Source organism: Equus caballus, chromosome 20 (genome assembly GCF_041296265.1).
Source record: "Equus caballus isolate H_3958 breed thoroughbred chromosome 20, TB-T2T, whole genome shotgun sequence".
Classification (NCBI taxonomy): Eukaryota; Metazoa; Chordata; class Mammalia; order Perissodactyla; family Equidae; genus Equus; species Equus caballus.
The window spans coordinates 31,120,995-31,137,015 of NC_091703.1; the positions used below are offsets into that span (position 1 = coordinate 31,120,995).

Genomic DNA, 16,021 nt, shown 5'->3' on the forward strand with positions numbered 1-16,021 from the left:
AAGCTACAACAGAGGAACCCTTTGTAATCTTCCTCTGTATGTGGGTAGACTTTTGTCTATCACACAGCCCTTTCATTAAAATTTCATCGTCTTTCAAGAACCGTTGCTTTGGGGCCAGCACAGTGGCCTAATGGTTAAGTTCGGTGTGCTCCACTTCAGCAGCCCAGGTCCATGGGTCTGGATCCTGAGCACAGACCTACACCAATCATCAAGCCATGCTGTGGTGCCAAATTACATACAAAATAGAGGAAAGATTTGCACACGTTAGCTCAGGACCAATCTTCCTCAAGCAAAAAGATGATTGGCAACAGATGTTAGCTCAGATCCAGTCTTCCTCAACAACAACAAAATCCTGGCTTTGCCCAAACAAATCAATTTTAACCCACTACCCTGTGCTGGCCTTAGGTCTCTCTTCTAGAAACAATGTTGCCTATCACATTGAAATAGCTTGAGAAATAAGATGTCAAAACTTCTCAAGGAAGTTTTACCAAAAAAAGTGGGAACAGTGAAAAAAATATGGAACTCAAGTAAGGAATTTCCCAAGGTGAATTCCCTTGTGTTGCAGGTATGGAAATGTATCCTGTTTACTCTTAGAACAATCCTTCTCAGACCCAAGGGACGCACTCTCTCAAGATTTATCTAGAGATTACGGTTCATAATAGGCAAGTAGAATTTCAGAAAGACAGGGAGAGTTTTTGAAGATGAGATTATGCTGCAATCCAAATATGAACTTTCACTTCAAATATTTTCTTCTATTTATAAACACTGACATTGTTATCCTGGAAAAGCTTTCTTAGTTTTGAATTTGAACACTCAGTCAAGTAAGAGAATGAAATAGGAGACAGGTGGAGGAGTTGCCCATATTTTTTGTCTGCGTGCCAGTATTAAATGTTAATGCCCAGGATTTAGAGCTGGTTTCCTATCTTATGATGGACACCTCACTGTGTTTGTGAATTATAAAGACTCTTTACTTCCTACATTTTTGTTGCCATGTCTCATTCTCAATTCAACATGCATGATTCTCTGAATATTCTCCAAAATAAATGTGTAATCTCTAAATATTGAAATTGCAGTGAAATAAATCATTTAGTACAGGTAAGTTTGATTGGTAATTTTCTTTAAATGTTAGGAAAAAAAATTTTCCCCAAAATGAATTTTTGTTAGTTTTGTTTTGTGGGTCAGAGAAATGAAAATGATATTTGGCATAACATTTGTATCTTAACCAGGAGTAGTAAACTTTAACAATATAAAAAATATATACGAATATCAAAGAAACTTACTCTGAATTGCTTGAAGCCAAGCTTTCATGGAGGTGTAGTAAAGGTTAGATAATTTCTCACAAGTTCCTCCAGCTGTAAAGACTAAAATTCCATGGGCTCTCCAGTAGTGTTCTCTAGTTAAATCATTTTTTATTCTAGTCATTTCAAATCTTTTTATTCTCCTCTTAGGGATTTTCCAAACTTTGAATGCTTTCCCTTCTATAGGAAGCACTCCAATGTATGCACTCTATCAGATTTCCTTATAGTTCTTATAATTCACTCCCTATTTTTCTTAAGTAAAAACCTTTTAGATGGTTTCTTACTAGGTCAAGAGACAGGAATGTGGTAGAGTACTTAAAAATTTGCCCCCTTTTACTTAGGAAGATGAAAGGAGAATTATATCAGAAGGTAGATGTTCACAGTCAGAGAAGATGGTAGAGCAGCAACAAGCTCTAAATCTCTGCATGAAAGAAAAATATTAATGACAATTTTAAGAAGGACAAAAAATGGTTGAATCATAGTCCATAACCAAGATGTAATCTTAACATTAGATAGTCTAATGATCCAAATATTGTACAACCTCTGAGGTTGGAACGATGTAAAACAGCAATGTGCTCCCTCAAAATATTATTGTCTAGGAGGGAAAATCCCAGACTGAAACGATTCTGATTCCCATCAGAGAGAGCATTCCAGATATTCTTTTGTCTTTTCTTTTAAGTGATGCTGAATCAAACGTCAGTCACTGAATTTTTCCTCCTGGAAGTAACAGACATTCAAGTCTGCAACCCTTCTCTGTGGTTTTCCTCACAATTCATTTTCTCAATGTGGCTGGGAACGGAGCCATTCTGATCATTGTCATGTCACATTCAAGGCTCCATTCACCTAGGTATTTCTTCCTGGGAAATCTGTCATGTCCAGATATCTTCTATTCCATGGTGACAATGAAAAAGATTCTAGACGAACTTCCTGTCAACACACAAGCAATTTCTTTCTTGGAATGCATCAGCCAGCTTCACTTCTTCCAGTTTCTGGGCAATACTGAGGTCATGTTGTTGGATGTAATGGCCTCTGATTGCTTTGTGGCAAACCGCTTCATTGCCCTCTAATCATGAATCATCAGCTCTATTACCCAGATGGCTATCACTACCTGGACCACTGGTTTTTTCCATGCCTTGCTGCACTTCATAATGACCTCTCACTTGAACTTCTGTGGTTCCAACGTTATCCATCACTTTTTCTGTGATGTTAAGCCGTTGACAAGGCTGACTTGTGATCTCAATCAGTGACTGCTCAGTACCATCACGGGGACAATTGCCAAGGTCTCATTCTTACTAACACTTCTCTCCCATTTCTACATTATCAGCCATCTCTTCTGCAAGGCTCTTTCTTGTAGCATGCTGTACAAAGCACCGTCCTTTTGTGCCTCCCACATCATTGGAGTTATTCTTTTCTATGCTCCTATTCTCTTAACTTACAGTTGTCCTGCCTCAGGTAGCTCCATGCATCAGGATCAGATCATTGCCATCCTGAACGGTGAAGGGGACTTTGGGTAGGGTGATCATAAGGAGGCTCTGACTTGAGGAAAGCTAGAGAACTCTTCTGAGGCACAAAAAGGCAATGAGAAAGTTGTGATATGAAATTGTGCTGCTTCTCAAATTGTTTATAATATTGTATAACAGAGGGAATTGAATAAAGGAAAAATAGATAGGAAAATCTAGTCCAGTTGTGTTGAACAAAGTGTTCTGATATAAGAAATTTTTATATTTTCATGTACACGGGAAAGCCATTCTGATTTGAACCTGATCTGGACTGAATTTTATTTGAACCAAAGAAGCCTGACTTACTGCCTGTCAAAGGTACATTATGCATCTATTGTAATCATTACCCTAAAGTTAAAAAAACTTGAAGAAAATATGCTGTTTGAAGATAAGAATTAATGCCTCCTTTTTATGACCCCAGGGTCATGTACACCCACTGTGTACATGCTGATCTGTAACAAACACCTCCTTGAACACTTAAGTGATGTACCTCTGTCATGCTTGGTGTACGTATCTTTGTTTTGAAATGATATATAACTGTGCTGAAAATTGCTCTTCTCCAAAAAACTTTCTTCCCCTATGAAGGCTACAACTCCCAGGCTATAGTCCTCAGTTTGGCTCACATAAAACTCTCTACTATAGAATGATTATTGATTATTTGCAATGATATCTCTTGCCAGAGCCAGCAGAATTTCAGAGAAACCCACCTGAGACCTCTTTGAGCCTACTTTGAACTGGCAGTTGGTACCAGCAAGGGTCCATTGCTATCCCCTGGCTTCACTGCACTCTTCAGGTGTTTTAGTGAGTTCTCTTGTTATCTGGACCTCCTTATTTAAGCTGAAGGTCCCGACTTTTATTCAAGTTGTTTTCATTATTAGGAGTTAACATCTTAAGGGTGTTCCAGTACTTTTCTAGGTAAGGGGAACCTAGGGGAAATTTTGGAGTGAATCAGGTTGGCTTACCTTTAAATTTGGGTTTTAATTGGAAAAGATTTATGTTTACAAAGTCTGAACAAATTGTTTGACAGCAAAATGAGAGGCTGAACTCATTCAGCTCCAAAGCAAAGGGGCACTTACTCCTTCCAGGAGCAAGGTGTTCTCAGGCAACTGAGAACTTAGTTGAAGTGTTTGAGGTCAATCCTCATGATGTGCAGTGGTCCCATAAGGAACTCTATTGTCATCATTCACATTACATAAGCAATGGCTTGTCCAGAGATGCACGCATGAGGATTGGTCATCCAGTATTGTGAGCCTCCATGACAGTTTTAGACTGCCAGCAGAATAAACCAAGACACATCAGAGAGTGTTCACAGCCTTTTAGGAAGTGACACTCCCAAGTATAACATTTTTGACCTGCTACACTACTCTTAGGAATTTCTCAGACTTTATACTAAAATGAAGTTAAAAGAAAATGTGAAACCATACTTTTAAACCTGACAAGCTCCTGGATGGGCAGCTACCCACTGGAACTCCAGCAGACTTTATGTACATTATGTATAGAGTCTTTACTTGACCATTCTTAATAAAATGAAAAAACCTGACAAAAGATAATTTAAGTCTTAGATAGTCAAAATGGGGAACAATTGTTCTAGAGCAATCATAAATGATCAACTTCCCTAAGGAAGGCCAGCTGGCTTTATATTTAAGAACCATGGTCCTTCTTCTCAGAAATTTTTGTCCCAGTGGACCGATAATACTAAACGTGGTTTAAAATTACCATGGTCACTTTGGGGCTCCTTTGAACTTCCAAAACTTGTATTTCTATGCACTTCAATTGAGAAACATGGAACAGACAGATTAAATGTAATCTTTAATCTCTAAAGAATCAAGCATGCCATCTTCCAGCACACCTGCTTAAAATCATGCTCTCAGAAGTTATAAATATTTAAAAAGAACAGTGAAATCTTACTAAGCTTGGTTTTTGTCCCAAGAGCTTGGCTTAGTAATGGTCAAGTTGGGCCCCAAAATATGGGTGAACAGAAATGCAGCTGTACCCTAGCTGTGACCAGATACAGCTGTACAGAAATGTGAGTTAAATTCTATTTGTGGCTAGGATCCTGCCAAACTGCTGCCAGGCTGAAGGGGGTTACATTAGCCATTAGAAGGAACGTCCCAATTATATAAAATCATTTAAGAAATGCACTTAAAAACAAAGGTTTCAAAATTCAAAATTAGCCTTATTGAAAGTTTTGTTGCAAAAAGCTAATGAAAAATGAAATTATAAGAGGTACCTAAAAGAAAAGATTATATAGAAGTCTATTAAGTTATGGTTTTATAGATACCCCCATAATCTACCTGAGATGAGCCCCTCCCACAGTTAATGAGACTCTAAGAGATTTTCTGGGAAACTGCTGTATTTTCCCTTCAACACTCAAGGGGAAGGTAAAATTGAAAAATTATGGAGTTGTTTAATATTGCCAGAAATATTTACTATTTATTCTGGCTGAAACCTGACAAGATATTTGAAAGTACTTAGCAACTTATGATCAGATATTTGGCCAAACTGGAAGCTGACGTTCAAAGCCTGATAGGATTTTTTTTGTACATAGGCCTTCTTCCCTAAGTTAAAATAAAACTATATATCCAAAGGGAAAGAAGAAAATTAAGGATGATGCAGTTGGAAAGGTAGATCAACCTATAGTGTCATTTAAGTTACAACTCAATTTCTGATAATTCAAGAGCAACTGTCCTTATCTTACAATTTTTGCAAAACTGGAAATGCAGCTCTAGGGGAAATTCATATTCACCCATTCCCTTTCACTAATCGCAAAAACCTCCCTTATTCATCTCAAACAGCTTGTAACCCCTCCAGGAACTGTTATCTAGACCATCACCAATTCCTAAGCAGATAACCTTAGTTTATTTTATCTGCCAGAAATGCTGTTTGGACCCACCTATTCCTTTATAAATTAGTGAATTTTGTATTGTGCCTAATTTATAGCAAAAATTTAATGAAAACTACTTGAGGTTTCTGCTTGTGTCTGTCTATGTATCTATGTATGTCTATATATACACCTGTTATATATATGTGATATTTTTCTACCTCTGGATGTATAATTTCTAAAAGAGCTCTATCAAATTGGCTTAAAGTAAGTACTTATATAAATTCTTTCTAAATATAATGGAAACTAACTGAAATGTTTTTCAAGTTGATGTGATATAAAATAATCTTTGGTAAATAAAAACATTTAAGCTGGTTGCTTTGATTGAAATAATAGCATGTTTTCAGAGTTATCAACATTGGATATGATACAGACATGTTATTTCTGTTACAAAATTTCTCAGCAAAAATAACTTAGAATGATAACTGATTTTGTCTAATATCTCATGAAGATTTTGTAGGCAATCTAAACATAATTATTGGACACAATTAAACTAATTAGATGTGAGAAAGATAAAAGGTTTTGTGTGAACATTTTATCAATAATTATGTTCTATGGTGTATGTACTTAAAAATAGCTTTAAAATCTTTTGATAACTTAAAACCTTTGAGTTTTGCTAAATTAAGCTAAATGATAGGAATTTATTGAGTATCTAGATCACTTCCATATAAGACAACATATTAAAAATTAATTACTAAACGTGGATTTATCTACCTTTGGCTTATTATTTGAGAGAAACTAGAAAAATACTTGGGTTTATAGTAAACAAATTTTGTGCCATGCTGATAAATTTTCTGTGAGAAAGTACATGTTTCTAGACAGTATTTATGTCTGCCAATCCACAGGGTGCGAATGTAAAAGAGTAAGGGAAACATCTGGTACAAGCATTTTAAGATGTATGTTTCCAGTAAAGAAGCTATAAGGAGTGGAGATATTTTTGTTTGCTTAGTAAGAAAGCAAATTGTCCTAAAGTGCTAGGAAGGAGGAAAGGCATGGGACAAATTCTGAATGTAAAATAAAGTTATAGAAGGCTTGTTGAAGAGAAATCTTGAAGAAAACAATTTGTGCATGGTCAAGTTGACTATGATTGAAATAAATTTAATTAAGTAAATGAGTTTTAATATCAAAAGTACACTGGTGAAAAAACAGAATTTGGTTTTCTTTCTCTTTCTTAAAATGATAGTTTTCTTGGACTTTTAACCTGCTCTTGATAAAGAGATTATGAAGAGTTTTTCTTCGCCCTTAAGTAAGTCTACCTAAAAGGCAAGGATCCTGTGTTTTGTCATAATACTGGCCCATGTTCAAAAAGCTGAAGTCTCTATTAGGAGAGCTAAGTTTTTTTTTTAACTGTTTAACTCTCTATGTTTGCCATTAACATCTTCTATTTTCACTTTGGTTAAATGGATAACTTAACATTGTTTCACAGAGAACTAAGATCCTATCTGACCAAGTGTTTTAAAACCTTTTGATATTTCTGACAAGCTTCCCCAAAATTCAAATTCTAAATAAAATCTTTCTTTTGACCTAAAATAGTTTTGAGAATTTCCAGTGATCCCTAGGACTTCTCAAAGAATGTGTTTTCTATTTCTATAAAGAGGGAGATGCTAAATTAATTACGTTTATTTTGTAATTAGGTTAATTGATTTATTTGGTATGTTTCCCAAATTTCATGAGAAGCAGGTAAAATAAATGATGATGAACCTTCTTAGCTTATGTTGTGTGGATAAATGTTATTAATACCTGTTCTAAAAATTATATAAAATTCCTAAAAATCTGATATGTCTCTGTATAATTCTATTCATTATCTAAAATACATGTTATAGAAATAACTAAATTTCCTTGCCAATTGCATTGTAATCAAATCTTTATCCATGCTATTTTAAGGTGCTTTTTTGTCATTTACAGCCAGTTGTTTTACTCTTTTGCTTTTGCAAATATGTTTCATCTTCAGAGAGATTCATGGAAAGGACTCTGATGTTCTAGAATACAGGTTTCTTATAAATTTTCAGATCATACAACTGAACTTGATTTAAAGAAATCTTTTCTCTTAATCTATTAACAATTTGGTAAGATACAGCTTTGTGAAAAAAAATGAAACGTTTACTTTTATCCCTACCTGATCCCTCCAGAATTCAGAAATTCTCAGTGAGTATTATTTTCATTTATACAAGTAATCAGGCCAATTTTTAATATAAAAAAATTAGTTTTATTGTGATTATCTTTGGTAAAAAAAAAATGAGGGTAATTGTGGAGAGAAAAAGTTATATTGCACCCTTGTAGATGTTGGATTCTAGTCCTGTTAATTGTCTTTAAGGTTTTGTTATATACCTATAGACTGAACTCCCCTGGCCTAATGTATCGCCTTTGGTCTCACTGACTACTTGCAGTTCCCTCTTTGGAAAATATGAACTGACCCCACATGGGATGGTCACTGAGAGATCAGTGTCTGTTGAAACATTACCTTTTGCTGATCCCTTGTTGCCTTATGCTAGTAGGCCCAGATTCTCTAAGTTTCTAATGTTTTATACTCAAGCTTATCGTCAGCAGGATAAAGAAGCTTTCCAGGATTCCAGTTTAAAGGACCCTGTTGATCACAGTTTAGAGCTTGGTAACTGGGTATTCTGGAAGTGACACTAAAAGAAGAGATACCTCCAGTTCCATGGGAAAGGATCTTACCAAGTGCTACTAACCACTGACACTCTTGCAGAACTAGAAAGCATTTAACCTTGGAGATACATCTCAAGGATAAAGAAGTCTCCACCTGGCATCTGGTCCTTAACAACTTCTGGAGACCTCCAAATCAAACTGACTAGAAAGAGAAGCTGCTGACGTCTGAGCCAGATAACCCCTCCCAAAATTCAGGACCAGACCTGTATTCTTACTTTTTTCCTTCATTTTATTACACCTGTTAATTTGGACAATGTTGGACTCACTTGTCTATTCTCCCCCTCCCTCTAATACATGCCAAAGAAACACCATGTTTACCCACCAATACGGCTAATATAATCCCAAACACAGCCTTAGTTTTATATTAGGATGATGACTTAGATAAAATGTTTATGACTCCTTGGAAATACGCTAATATTCCCTTGGCTTTTAGAAGTTCTTTTGGGGATACGTATATTACAAGGCACCATTGTTATGGAGAAATTTTCAAGGACTGTTACCTAATTCAAATCGAACTCATATCATGTATAATACCCAGCAAACTTACCACTGTGTATCTATAAACCTAGATGACCAATTATTAAGAAAGTTTTCTGGGTATAATGAAAAAAATTATGGCTGCTTTCCCAGTATGCCAAAACATCCAGTGCACTCATAAACCATGTTTTTGTGGATGGAATGGCCTGAAACAAAACAAAATTTAAAAATCAATGGATATCTATCAAAAATTCCACTTTAGGGGTGACCTGGAATGTCCAACCCCCTCCTGAATTTCATCTTACTGTAAGACCAGGAAGGTTATGTGAAACTTTACCTTGCAATGGCAACAACATATGTGGTGTAATAATCAGCAGTGGCCCCAAAGGGAAAAGTGAGCTTTAGGAGCTATAGGATCAGGGTTAGTATTCTTGAACAGACTGAGTTTGCCTTTAATGAAAAAAGACATTCAGAAGAAAAAAAGCATTCTAATACAAAAAGGTAAATTAGAAGGATTATTATTTCAAGAAGAAGGTAAAAGGTAGGAATACGTTTGGGCTGATAATTTAGCATTAATAAAATGGTTAGAACAAGCTGAACATATTAAGACAGAAAATGCCCATATCCAACCATGAAAAAGAACATGTCCTTTAACCCAACAAGAGATTTTAGAGATGTTAACTCAAATAGAATCTGAAGTAGCAACGGGCCGGTGGTCTTTGCTCGTGTCAGAAGCCCAAAATGTACATCTATTGAAATTACATAGCCCACCTAACTTATGAAAATTTGTTAGAGGATTCTGTAATTCACATAAGTGTTCAATCACAGCTTGAGTATCTAAACTTACAACAAGCTCCGCCTATGATGTTGTTCAATTAGTAGGAATAGGAACAATTATAAATTCTGCTAGAAGCCTCCCTGTTGGAGGAAGATGAGCCTTATTATCAAATAATTCCCACTGGACCCCTGTATCCACTCAAATGTGTGAATTCTGACAAGGTGTGTGGCTATACCCTGGAGAGCAATGGAATCCCAAATTTACTTCTACTCGGCCCACCTATTCCTTAGTATAAGTCTCATTATCTTTAGGTGGTCTGCTTGACTAGTAAAGCCGGTATTACACCATATAGTAACAACCACATCCATGCAAACAAATGTATGGTATACAGGTAAAGGAAAATTTTGTTGGGAAGGTTTACAAAATATGTCTGTCATACTTTCTGACCTGTATTGTAATCAAAGTAGGAATTATTTTGGTATTTCCTTCAATTGATGTTTGAAAGAATTAAATGAGCTAATACATGTGAAAAACTCAAAACAATAACTTACAAAGTGAGCGTATAATAAATGTTACTTCTATTACATTCATAACATATTATATAATAAGGAATTATTAATGTGATGAGTATATAATCCCTCAAAACAACAAGAAAGGACCTTAGTAGAAAGATAAGCAAAATACATGGCATTTATAATGGTTATTAGAAAGCTTGGAGATGTCTGATTGCACATTGATATTCCTTGGATGAAACAGACAGGGTATTTTTACCTAAAGGATAGAGAAAGAAGCAAGGATATACACTGGGAAGAGGAGCCTCATGCTTCCAGAGAAAAATGTGAGCTTTGGGATCAAAAATTCAAGAAAACAATTTACTGTTATTATCAACAGTGAAGAGTCAGATTTAGAAGAAACAAAAGCAATACTACTTCTCTATTCCCCTTCCTTTGTTTTCCATAGACATATAGCAATAAAGGAGTAGAGTGTTAAAGATAATAATCTTTCTGTACAGATCAATAGGATGTACTGGCCCTCATACCTTAACTATCATTGCCAAATTTCTTCCCATTTTATACACAGAGTTTTTCCAGGGAAGTCCCCAAGTTGAGAATGTATATCCATTCCTCTGTCTCAAGAAATAAAAGACAAGTTAACTAAGAAAACATATGAGCCATTAAGATTTGTCCTCTCCATGGTCCCAAAACTAAGAAAGAAATATAGCTTAAAAAAAAGAAAGAAAGAAAATAGGAACAAGGAAAAAATATAGAACCCAAGAAAGGAATCCCCTAAAGGGAATTCACTTGTGTTGCAAGTATGGAAATATATCCTGTTTATTCTTAGAACAATCTTTCTCAGACCCAGAGGACACATTCTCTTAGGATTTATATGTCTAGAAATCTGTGGCTCATAAAAGGCAGGCAGAATTTCAGAAAGAGAGGAAGAGGTTTTTGAAGCTGAAGAGCTTATGCTGCAATCCCAATATGAACTATCACTTCAAATATTTTTCTTCTGTTTATAATCACTGGGAATGCAAACTTGAAAAACTTTCTTAGCTGTGAATTTGAACACATAGTCAGGTAAGAGAATGATATAGGAGACAGGTTGAGCAGTTGCCCACATTTTTGTTTGCTTGCTAGTGTTAATTAAACTTTAATTCCCAGAATTTAGAGCTAGTTTCTTATGATGAACTCATTGTGTTTGTGGATTATGAAGGCTCTTTACTTCTTACATTTTTATTGCCATTTCTCACTCTCAATTCATCATACCTAGTTCTCTAGATATTTTACGAGGTAAATGTATAATCTCTAAATATTGAAATTGCAGGGAAATAAATCATTTAGTAAAGATAAGTATGGTTGCTAATTTTCTTTAAGTGTTAGGAAAAGGATTTTTTCCCAAAATTAACTTTTGAAACAATTTTGTTTTGTGGCTCAGAGAAATGAAAATTTTATTTGGCATTTCATTTGTATCTTAAATAAGAGTGGTGTTTTAACAGTATACAAAATATACATAGCTGTCAAGGAAAGCTACTCTGAATTGCTTGAAGCCAGCCTTTCATGGAAGTGTAGTAGAGGTTAGATAATTTTTCAAAGTTTCCACCAACTGTAAAGCCTAGAATCCCAAAGTCTCCCCAGAAGTGTTCCCTAGTTATATCAGTTTTTTATTCTACTCGCCTCAAATCTTTTTCTTCTCCTTTCAAGGATTTTCCAAATTTTGAATGATTCCCCTTCCATAGGAAGCACTCCAACATCTGCACTTCTATCAGATTTCCTTATAGTTCTTATTATTCTCTCCCTGCTTATTCTTCTTAAGTAGAAAGCCTTTAGGTGGTTTCTTACTAGGTCAAGAGATAGCAGTGTGGTGAAGTACTTAAAAGCTTGCTGCCTTTTAGAGCTGACTTATGCAGATGAAAGGAAATTTGTATCAGAAGGGAGATATTCAAAGTTAGAGAAGATGATAGGCTGGCAACATGCTCTGAATCCCTGGAAGAAAGATAAAAATATTAACGATAAGTTTAATAATGAAAAAAGTAGTTGAGTCACAGTCCATAAGCAAAATGTCACCTTAATATTTAATATTCTAAGGATCCAAATACTGTACAGCCTCTAAGATTGAGATTACCTAAAACAACAATGTTCTCCCTCTAAATATTGTTGTCTAGGTGGGAAAAATCCTAGGCTGAAAAGACTCTGATTCTCATTAGAGCTGGCATGCCATAGACTCTTTTGTATTTTTTTTTAAGTGATGCTGAATCAAACCTTAGTCACCGAATTTCTCCTCCTGGGATTAAAGACATCCAGATACTGCAGACTTTTCTCTTCACGGTTTTCCTTGCAATATACTTTCTCATTGTGGCTGGGAATGGAGCCATCCTGATGATTGTCATCTTTGATCCAAGACTCCACTCGCCTATGTATTTCTTCCTGGGAAATCTGTCATGTCTAGATATCTGCTACTCCACAGTGACACTGCCAAAGATGCTAGAGAACTTCCTCTCTACACACAAAGCAATTTCTTTCTTGGGGTGCATCAGCCAGCTTCACTTCTTCCACTTTCTAGGCAGCACTGAGGCCATGTTGTTGGCTGTGATGGCCTTTGACCGCTTTGTGGCTATCTGCAAACCACTTCGTTACCCTCTTATCATGAATCATCAGCTCTGTACCCAGATGGCTATCACTATCTGGACCATTGGTTTTTCCCATGCCCTGCTGCACTCCATAATGACCTCTCGCTTGAACTTCTGTGGTTCCAACCATATCCATCACTTCTTCTGTGATGTTAAGCCATTGCTGGAGTTGGCTTGTGGGAACACTGAGCTCAACCAGTGGCTGCTCAATACTGTCACAGGGACCATTGGCATGGGCCCATTCTTTTTAGCACTTCTCTCCTATTTCTACATTATCATCTATCTTTTCTTCAAGACCCATTCTTGCAGCCTGCTTCACAAAGCACTGTCCACTTGTGCATCCCACTTCATGGTAGTTATTCTTTTGTATGCTCCTGTTCTTTTAACTTACATTCGTCCTGCCTCAGGTAGCTCCATGGACCAAGATCGTATCATGGCCATTATGTACAGTGTGGTCACTCCTGTACTAAATCCACTGATCTATACTTTGAGGAACAAGGAAGTGAAGGGAGCCTTGAGTAGAGTGATTAGAAGGAGGCTCTGACTTGAAGAAATCTAGAGAACTCTTCTGAGGCATAAAGAGGAAATGAGAAAGTTGAGATGTGAAATTGTGCCGCTCCTCAAATTATTTCCAATATGTATAACAGAGGGACTGAATAAAGGAAAAATAAGTCAGAAAGTATAGTCCAGTTGTGTTAAACAACATATTCCTAGGTAATACATGGGAAACTTGAACAAATGGTATACTAGCCATCAAACTCTAATGTTAAATTTGTTTTTGGAATATGAGTTAACTGATTTGTTAGATATTCTTTTGTGTTCTTGAATGAAATCAGGTATAGAAATACAGCTATACTATCCATGTAATGGGTGGTTGGATACTCCTTAGGCCTGTTTATCTGTGTGGTCCCTGTAAGTTAACATATTTTAATGTGAGCAATAAAATCATTATGCTTATATGTTAAAAATTTCAATTTAGGGCAATGGTTACTCAATTGGAAAAGTAGATGCTAATTCACGTATGAGTTAAAGGAAATTTTAAGCAGTATGGTTTCAAAACTTTGAAACCTTTGTTTCAAAGGCTTTGTTTGAAAGGCTTTGGTTCCAAAACTTCTCCTAAGTCAGTGAAACACCTTTGGGCTTAAAAAGAAAAAGCACATTGAAATAAAAGCATAACTCTCATTTTTCATATTCTTCATGGAAAGTGTTCCTAGACCCAATTCCAACATGTGGCGGGGGGCTTACCCACACCAACAAGCAGTTCTCAGAGTCCAGCAGTGTCCAAATTTCAACTCAATTCTGATACTATCTACCTGGAGATAGAAGTAGATTTCCACATTGTTACCTGTGCTTCTGATTGGCTACAAACTGGAGGTTCCAATGTTCTGCTCCAATTCAGGCTGTCAATCACAAGTCCAGGTTCTTATCTGTACTTCTGACTAACTGGCTATAAGTCAGACATTCCCATGACCCCATCTTCAGGTTTGATGAATTTGCTAGAATGGCTCACAGAACTCAAGAAAACTTGCTACTGACTAGACTACCAATTTATTATAAAGGATATTAAATGATATGAATCAAGAGCTGAAAAGAAGATAGACACAGGGCAAGGTCCCGAACAAAGGAGCTCTGTCCTTGTGGAGCTTGGGGCCTGGCATGGTGGTACATGGAAATGTTCTGTTTCCCCAACATGGAAGCTCTCCAAAAAATAAGGACTGACAAGCTATCCTTTGGGGTTTTCTGGAGGCTTCATTACGTAGTCATGAATGACTAGTTGTTGTCCATTATCAATTGATTTAACCTCAAGTCCCTCCTCTCCCAGGAAGTCAGGGAGTGTGACTGAATGTTCTAATAGTCTGATCACATGGCTGGTTCTCCTGAAAATCAGCTCCCACTTTTAGGTGGGGTAACTGAGGACAAGAGACCTCTCACTGTTCTTATTGCTCAGGAAATTCCAAACATTTGGGGAGCTGTGAGCCAGGATCTGAGGATGAAGACAAAATATATTTGAGTAATATATTTCAGTCATCTGAATGACTAAATATATATATTTATTACAAATCACAATATTGGAATCCACCCCCTGGCCTCAAACACATATTCCTTACAGCAAAACAATCATAAAAGTCAAAAAATACTTGCACATTAGCAGAATCTCATTTGGTCATTAGTAACTATCCAGTCCAACTTCAAATCATATGAAAATGTTTCCCAGGGTGAGGCCACTCAGGTTTTCATGCTTCCATTTAACTTGTTAGGTTCCAAAAGCAAGAGTGAGCTTGGCAAACAAATGACTTCACCCTTCCAGGCATCTGATATGCTCATGCCAAGAGACAATATTATTCTCTTGCTCTGAGCCTCTCTTGAGGTATTAATAAAATATTGGATTTCCCTCATTGCATAACCCACTTATTCATTCCTTTACCATCAGCTATTATTTCTCCTTCTTTCCACTTGTCATTTATTTTTTTCACAGTTTTCCACCCTTTTAAGGGACATTAGGTTCAACCACTGTGCTGGTCCAGATTGCTGGCAACAATACTAGTCTAGCAAGTGTCTCCCCTTCAGTTGACCCCCACTCACATAGGGTAGGATTACACAGGTACAGAACTAGCAGGCTGTCCTGATCACTAGGCAACACAGCAGCATTCACTGTCAGCCCCAACTTTGCCAGATAGCGTGAAAGCACAACCCACTCTATCAGGCCTCTAATAATTCTGACATAAAAATTTAAAGATGTAGTTACAGTTCCTTGCTTAGGGATCATCCCTGCTTTGGGTTCCCACAGTTGCATCCCTGGTCCTATGACCACTGCACTAGGTAGTAAAAAAGAAAGTTCTGTTGATGTGGGAAAGGATTATAAACTTGCTCCTGTATCCTCTCCCACCTCGTCTTCTCCAGATCCCCCAGAAAAGTGGAGAAATCTATCCAGTGGGGAACTTGCCTTAACCCCCTTCATGTTGAGTGTGAGCACACAATCATGAAGGTGTTTAAGCCAGTCCCTCACACCTTTATCTCTCCCCATTTTAGACAGCAAATATTTTAAATGCTCACTCCAGTTTCTATTAAATCATTACTCTGAGGATGATATGCAGTGTGATATGTCCATCTGATATATCTTTTGGTCCACTGTTGCACACTATGGGCTGTAAAGTGCACCCCTTGGTCCAAAGAAAAGTAACTCAGTGGCTCAATTTGTACAATATTTTCTGTTGCAATCCTTTAATTGTATTTTGAGCATTTGCATCTACCACTAGGCATGTGAAGCCCACTCTGGAATAATTGTCTATTCCT

At 36.6% G+C, this 16,021-nt stretch overlaps 1 protein-coding gene and 1 pseudogene across 1 annotated transcript; both read left to right on the top strand.

Moving 5' to 3' along the window:
* OR12D29P (olfactory receptor family 12 subfamily D member 29, pseudogene) lies at positions 1,986-2,803 on the top strand (annotated as a pseudogene).
* Positions 12,346-13,271, top strand: OR12D2L (olfactory receptor family 12 subfamily D member 2L). The gene is given in 2 exon segments (NM_001391017.1): positions 12,346-12,389; positions 12,392-13,271. Coding segments are annotated over 2 exon segments (924 nt in total).
* The last annotated feature ends 2,750 nt before the right edge of the window (positions 13,272-16,021 follow it).